Genomic DNA, 7,896 nt, shown 5'->3' on the forward strand with positions numbered 1-7,896 from the left:
AACAATGAGCATCTATGGGAACACAGCCACTGCAGAATGGCACCGATTCACACATGCGAGCCCACATTAATGAGCGTGGAAAAGAAAGTTATGGTAAACAGAAAGCCAAACAGCAGTGGGAGTACATGCATCAGTATGCCATACGTGACAATTTAAAATAAGGATTTCACTTTTAGATATGCTGAAAAAGGGTCGAGTTATTTGTGCCCTTTCTTTCTTGGTCTATCGTTTTTCGCCCTTGCCCATGCCACAGTATCTAATGTCCTTTCCCTTTTCGAGGCATATATGCCACCTGCTGTATTTCCAAATTTTACTTCAGAGCAAATGAGGTGCTTGTCCTGCCTTCCTTTCCTTTTACTCTGTTTGCTCAGAGAGATCTCCGACAGTGTACAGTCAAACCCACTTACTTTAACAATACCAGTTTTAACAATATATTGGGTATAAGAATGGGCAGCCGCTGCACCGTTAGGTTTGCCATGTGTTCTATGCTAAAATAAACCGCATATTACAATGATGTCATATTATGTTATCAGTTACAATCAAATATGGTCACTGAAAGTCAGCAAAAACGCGGAAACATGGCGACCACAAAAGCGTGCGCGCGACAACGGCGATGAAGCAACAATAAAAAAAAAAGAAAAGAAATCGGGACAGAGCGCGTCAAGCCAATGGGTTGGTCAGGCGCGCCGAGGAAGCTTTCGTGCTGGCAAGATGCGGGGGAGGACGGAGTGCTTCCTCACAAGAAGGAGAAAGAGAAGGCATAAGGCGCTGCTAGGCACGGCAGTTCTGAGGAAGAGCTTTGAGCACTCCCCCCTCACGTCCTCTCTGCCTCTGCACGGTGGAACACTCTATTCTGAGGGTGCACAGACCGTGGTGCGCTGCACTATCCTCCCCTATTTGCTTTGTGCAGGCCCCCGCTTCGCGGTTGCACATTTTGTGGCAAGCATGCAGCAGTGTTCGTGCACGTGTCCTTCTAGCGTGGTTCTCCTAGTGTGCCATCATCATTGCCACGACCTTGTTGGCCCTGGATTTTCCGAGAACAGTAATGGTGGATCCTCCATCAGGAAGCGCGACACAACCGGTGCAGAAGAGGAAGCAAACAGCAATACCGCAAGCAGATAAACGGAACATCGTACATGAGTATAAGAAAGGCGTAAAGGTGTGCAAGTACGGCCTGGCGCAACTGACAGTATTGACAATAATTTGCAACGCACTCAAGATTTAGGACGAAAGCGATGCCAGTGCTGCCCATGCAATGGACAATAGCCAGAAAAGGGTTCAACACGGGGCCTACAAAAACGTAGAACAGGCGATCTACCAGTGGTCCTTGAATGCCCGTGCAGAGAACCTGCCGATTGAAAAACATTTGGTGTTCACTAAAGCAAATGGCACCACAGTCGCTCACTCAGCGACAGTTTGGCATTTCAGAAAAGAGCGCGCGGTATTGGGCCGCCGTGGTGGTGGTGCAGTGGTTAAGATGCCTGACTACTGTACCAGTGTACACGGGTTCGATCTCGAACGCTGGCGGCTGCGTTTCGATGGAGACGAAATAGAGGCGTCCCTCTGCTGTGCTATGTCAGTACACGTTAAAGATCTCCAGGTGGTCAAAATTACTCCATATCCCTCCACTACGACTCCTTTTTCTCTCTTTCCACTTTCACCCCATCCTCCCTTCCCTTATGGTGCAAATGTGTCCACAGTACAAGTGTAACAGATACCGCGCCCTTCCTTTCCTGTGAACCAATTATTATTATATTATTGGCGACGACAAGAACAGCTATGCGCGTGCAACATTTCATAAAATTCTGCATAAGCAACACGCTTGATGGAAGGTAGCAAGCGACAGGGTCGTCTTACGATGACGCTGCTGAAAGTTCGGAGTGAGATCGTAGCTCCGGTGATATAGGAACACAACAGATATTGTAAATGCACTAGCATATGTTTTTCTTTTGCACTGCAAGGTTCATACGGTATATGAATCATTTGTTGTCGTAACCTTACTAAGTCCCTTAATATTTCATTTCTTGCCCACTAGTTCCTCAAACAGCACTGCAAAACTAGCCTCACTCAGTAGGGTTCTAGTGTTAAACATTGCCAGGCTCAGCTTCAAACAGCAGCCTGTCTAGGTCCAGTGGTTCTTAGCACCCTCTGCTGTGTCACAGGTCTGACCACAGTTGTGGTCAGTTGCTCCACAGCTGCTGGGAACTGAGGGCTGGTAGTTAACTGGTATATTCATACAGAAGGCAGTGACAAGATCCTGTTCTGGTGACTAAGTGTGCTTCCGATGGTGGTCACCAGGATGAGTCGAGATCCCAGAATTGATTATGCAATTTCGTCGACACGCTGATTGTTTTTCGTAATCCGGTGGTGAAATGCACCCGGATTGATCCTCTGGAGCATGTGGCGGAAGTTCTACCTCTACACCACCACTACCACAACACCACTTCTAGAAACAAGAATGAAGCAAAACAAGAAGCGTGCTTTTGTCCACACCACAGAAAGTTTGTTTTGTTTTTGTGGGGTTTAACATCCCAAAGTGGCTGAAGCTATGAGAGATGCCGTAGTGGAGGACTCTGGAAATTTCGACTGACATCGCACAGCACACGAGTGCCTTGCTTTTCGCCCCCATGGAAAAGCGGCTGCTGTGGCCGGGATTCAATCCTGCATCCTTGGGAACAGTAGTCGAGCGCCGTAACCACTGCGCCACCCCGGCGACACCCCAGAAAGATGAGTGGCATCAGCCCGGACAAACTCTCTCCTGCACACATTACAACTGCTGCAATAATGTGGCCGTACTTAAACTCTTTCCTGCACACCCTGCAATTGGCAAACCAGTGATGATGGTCCAAAAATTTCTACTAGCAAGAGGACAACCATGCTGAATGGAACCATCCAGTGCATTAAACTATGTCGTAATCAAGTGGTGGGCACTGATCATAAGCAAAATAAAACCCATGAATTGAAATATGACTGCCCAGTAAAAGCAACATGACGGATGGCTTGTAAACCTTTAGTGATTCACACTTCAACAGATCAGCAGAAATGCGAAATTACTAGAAAGTCGAAGTATCAAATTCCACCTGCCAAAAAATTACTACTACCAAAAAATGTGGCAAAGGAAAGTAAGGGCGAGGCCTCCTTAGATGAGACTATTCCTATGGGGGACGAGGCAGACTGCTTTAACAAAACAATGAACACTCCCCACACAGTGATGACCAATCCCAGCTTGCTGCATTAATTTTGAGGCCTGTGTCTTCTTTGAGGCTCTCTCGGGCATTTCCGCCAATCAGCATGCCCAGATACTCATCCTGGCAAAGCCTATAATGTCCCCTTTTTGCAATATGAACAATCAACTTTGCCCACCAACAGAGTTTCAGTTTTAGTTAGCAATTTTGAAACAGCTCCACTCAGTAATATTTTGAACAATGGTATGCTACGCCACAGAGAAATGCAATGCAATCACTTCCGTTGCATAGATGTGTTTGAGCAATGCAAAGGAGTGAAAGGACATCATTTCTTTTTTTAAAGAGAGGGAGATGGTCCCTTCTAGAATGGAATCTTCTCTTTAAATTCAGGGGCCGTATTCCGAGTTTGCGTCAATATTGAAAGTGTCGCCACCTTCCCGAACTCGAGTCATCTGATTGATGGAAACGGCAGAACAGTAAGTGGTAGTGACATCCGGTCAGGCGACTCGACGTCAGGGAGATAGTGACACTCAATAACGACGTAAACTCAGAATACAACCCCAGTTCTTGAGCGTCTCTTAAGCCCTGTTCCCACGTGAAAAAACTGTGAAGAACTAGAGCCCACCACTTCTTCATCACTTGTCAAACAAAGCAATGCAAACTCTATTCCCACATCGTGGCCCCTCCACATAAGAAGGGGGGAACAGAACAAGAACACCAGATCTGGCAATGCAGCTGTCAAGACAAGATCTCAGAAAGACACCCACAAATCGCAGCCAGATATCCACATAGCGTTGGTCATTGAAGAAATCCCGGTTCGTGCAGAACGCGGAGATGGCCTGCTCCAGCAGCTGCCTTAGGTTCACCTCATGGCCGCCTGCTGGGAAGTGCTGCTCCACCCAGACCACATACCTGCAATTCAATGCCAGTCAAGATTGCACACAAACAGTCTAGGCCCAAAACTATGTCTAGCAATAAAGTCCTCAATTCATGCCGCCACTAGTAAGGAAGTCATAACTCCTGAGCATCCACCGATATGCAGCCTTATGGCCCCCAAGGAAAGTTTCAGCAGAATAAGGAAGCAATTACTCCTCAATCAACACTGCTCCCATATTAAAAACTCACTCCTTCTTGAGAGGATTTCTCATCAGAATAAGCCAGCTAGTAAGATCAAACTCCTTCTACAGGGTGTTGCACAATTAGACCCGCGCTGTAGAATGCTTCTCCCAGCTAAACCGCGGAATCCTTGCAGTTCAGATTTCGCACAGAAATCACATTTTGTCGCTAGTATTTGTTAATACTAAATTTGTTTGTGGTACTTGCCTGATTCGATCAGAAGAAGTAAAATATTCCCATCGCCTGCGGCGGCGGCGACGCCAGACGAACCGCTGCCCCAGTGATGGGACTGGTGGCGCCACCTCATGCTGCTTACAACAACTCAAACCTTCTGCCAGAAACGCTCGCCCCCTCTTTTCCTGCTACAGAGTTGTTGTTAGCAGCATGAGGTGGCGCCACCAGTCCCATCGCTGGGGCAGCGGTTCGTCTGGCGTCGCCGCCGCCGCAGGCGATGGGAATATTTTACTTCTTTTGATCGAATCAGGCAAGTACCACAAACAAATTTAGTATTAAAAAATACTAGCGACAAAATGCGATTTCTGTGCGAAATCTGAACTGCAAGGATTCCGCGGTTTAGCTGGGAGAAGCATTCTACAGCGCGGGTCTAATTGTGCAACACCCTGTATGTTAAGAATCTGTTTACACCTCATTCGTGTCAACCATTTATGTCATTGTTTCTCCTTTCCTTTTTCTCTGCCATACCCTTTGCAAGTTGGTTGCTAGAGTATATTCACATGTTGTGTTTGGTCTGCAAAGCGCCGTCTTTGTCAACTATGGCATTCAGCCTGGTCTTAATGCAGAAAATTTTATCCTTGGGAACCTTTTCCGTTCTTCACCTGACCAGGCACTAAAAGGAGATGTCCGCTGCCATCTTGTGTAGGTGCCCAAGCATTCTACTGGCTTAGGACCACTCTACTCATGAGTCAACAACTGTTTTGGGTGGCACCCTCGCAATTTTCCAGGTGCACGAAAAAGCATCTGGCCGTCAACCCAAGTCATCACTCTATGAGCTCTGCGAATCACCTATAGGAGCACCACTGAAAGCCAGATTAGTGGCAGCTGTCAAAACTATAGACAGGTTAAATTCAAACCTCTCTTTCAAAAGACTATACATTGCCTAGAGATGGCTGCTGGCAATAGTGGGAGATTTTATTGCTTCGCATACAGCCTGGGCGGCTATCACTCCGAACTGGCCAACGTTACATCTCTGGCCACATGCGTAACAGGAAGGTCTTATGCTCCTGACACCCCCCCCCCCCCCAGAACCCCACTACAGTAGAGAGCACTGTTAGTGGAGAGCACTGGGACATCTCAACCGACTTCACCTTCATCAAACACATAATGGACTCGATCAACATAGTGCCACACACTAGAACATGTAAGGAGCGATCATCACATTGCAGTCTACGGGAAGCGTGAGGCAAAGTGGTTTTTTACCTCCACCGAGAGGCCTTAGAGGTCCAAATACTCGGCATCAACCCAACCACCAGGATCCCCTTTTCACAACACATGGCACCCACGGCTAGGCGTGGGTGCTCGGGGTCCATGGTGCCACTCACCAGCATCTGTTTAAACAAACATCCCTGCGGACTCGCACAAAAATAAAAAGTCTAATATGATAGCATTACTCAATGCTTAACATGACAAGCTGTGCAATGTGCCCTGCAAGGGGAATTGTTTTTTGTGACATCACAGTTAAGACATAGCAATGGCAGATATAGTTGGACAATGCTAACACAGGAACCAGCTGGTTGATCTTATTGGGTACTTATGCGCTACTTGCTAGACTAGGGAACGGATGGACAACGCACGACACCTGGCAAAGCTTGAGGCAGCAGCCAACGCAACAATGCAGGCTACAAGGCAACACCGTGTGTAGCTACACAGACACATTGGCTGTGTGGCAACGCTAGCGCAGCCTCACATGCACCTGTCAAGACACAGGAATGATAAAGAAAAATGGCTCATTTTGACGTCCTGAACAACCAGACTGCTTCCTTCACAAAGCATGCCCTCATTAGTGGTTCCACTGCAACCACCTGAACCAAACAACAATGCACATTACCTGTGATACACATCCAATAGGTCGACTCCTGAGGTAGTACGAAGCAGCTCTTCAAACTCCCTGCAGAGAGCAAATTACACACATAAGTAATACTGATTTTGCTTTTCCAGCAGCATTCTCCAAAAAGCAAGTATATGATGCTTTGAGGCAAAGATATTAAGAAACATGCTTCACAAACTATTGCTCCATGATTGATGATCAAAAGCCACAGCAACGCTACGCCTACAAAGAACATTAGAACAGACAGGCTGGTGTTTCCTAAAAGACACAGCAATCTCAGTACCACTATTTTATCACCCTGCCTCCTCCATGAAAATGTGGCAGGATTTAACTGGCAAACTTGTGCTCGGGAGCAAAATGTCATTAGTACCTATTTTTACATTTATTCAAATAATACTTCGAAGCAGACAGGCATCAAGATAGAAGACTGAGGAGTCCAGCACAGACTGATTTCTGCTGGTGAGCTCCTGTACCGGCACACCAACTTGCCCACCAGTCTGCCTGGTGATAGGCAACTAAGAAGCATGAATTTTACTTAACCTTATGCTATGAAGCTAGTTGACGGCTGCACCTATTTTCACAGATCCAAAGCAACTAAATCAATGACCGGTGGCGAGATTTCCAGAAGACAAAAACAAAATCAAATTCTAAAAAGCGCCGTTTCGCATCCCGCAATGGCATATGTGCCATGAGGGAGGCTGCCGAGCACGCTGCAGGATAGAATCTCACGAGCAGTGACGCCATCCACTGCGGAGTTGCCGAGCGCCAGACCCAAGAGCTCTTGGCTCCTGATACGTTTCGCTGGCGCCACGCGGCATTGCGTAAAACATGACCATTTGGAACAAAAGCGACGCTTTTCTGCATCGCTTTCCCGCGAAAACACGGCGCGCGCGAAGAAACGCCGTAACGGCAGACGCTTACCGACGTTTTCGCTTCAGGTCGTCCTGGCACTGGGGGGCCAGTGCTGCATGCAGAGAAGACATGGTACGACCCTGCCTCAGGGGCTGAATGTTTTCCTTAGACTGTTCCCAGTCGTCGGAGTCGCCGTCCATGCTGATGCTGTCGGTGGCGGCGTCGTCTTGGCACGCGCAACTCACGATTCCTGCTACGGCACCAGTGCAGTGGCTGGAATAGCACCAGCCGCCCGATCAAAAGCAGAAGAACATGAAATTATTCGTGTCAACTACGACAGCTCGCATCCACCACAGCCAAAGCCACCTTGCACAGCGGCGGATATTTGGTGGGAAAGTTTAAAAATCGTTTGACAACGGCGAAGCAGTGTTGCCAATTGCCACGGCCAGAATTGGCTAAAAGACAAAAGTTCGCTACTGTGTTTTAAAAACATATAAGGTAGCTTGATTTTCAAGTACTTGGCTGTCTATATTTTTCATATGTTCTATTTTATATTTTTTGTATTTTTGTAATAATAATTTGAAACTAATTACGGTAAACTGTCTAGTAATTCCGCCTCCAAAAGCGGCCGCGCCGCGCTGCCACCATAGCGCTACCTAAAGTCCCTAGCGCTGCCTA

General features: G+C 47.3%; 1 protein-coding gene across 1 annotated transcript in view; it reads right to left on the bottom strand.

Moving 5' to 3' along the window:
* Positions 1–7,636, bottom strand: part of Bub1 (Bub1 kinase) — a 158,393-nt gene extending 150,757 nt beyond the window's left edge. Inside the window, exons 1-3 of the mRNA XM_084580585.1 lie at positions 7,288–7,636; positions 6,367–6,426; positions 3,953–4,097 (exon numbers count right to left, since the gene is read on the bottom strand). Of these exons, the coding sequence (XP_084436711.1) occupies positions 3,953–4,097; positions 6,367–6,426; positions 7,288–7,418 (336 nt within the window). The 5' untranslated portion in view covers positions 7,419–7,636. The remainder of the gene's footprint in view (positions 1–3,952; positions 4,098–6,366; positions 6,427–7,287) is intronic.
* Between the last annotated feature and the right edge of the window lie 260 nt (positions 7,637–7,896).

The sequence above is a fragment of the Amblyomma maculatum genome, chromosome 10 (genome assembly GCF_055883805.1).
Source record: "Amblyomma maculatum isolate TAMU_Amacu chromosome 10, ASM5588380v1, whole genome shotgun sequence".
In the NCBI taxonomy this organism is placed as follows: Eukaryota; Metazoa; Arthropoda; class Arachnida; order Ixodida; family Ixodidae; genus Amblyomma; species Amblyomma maculatum.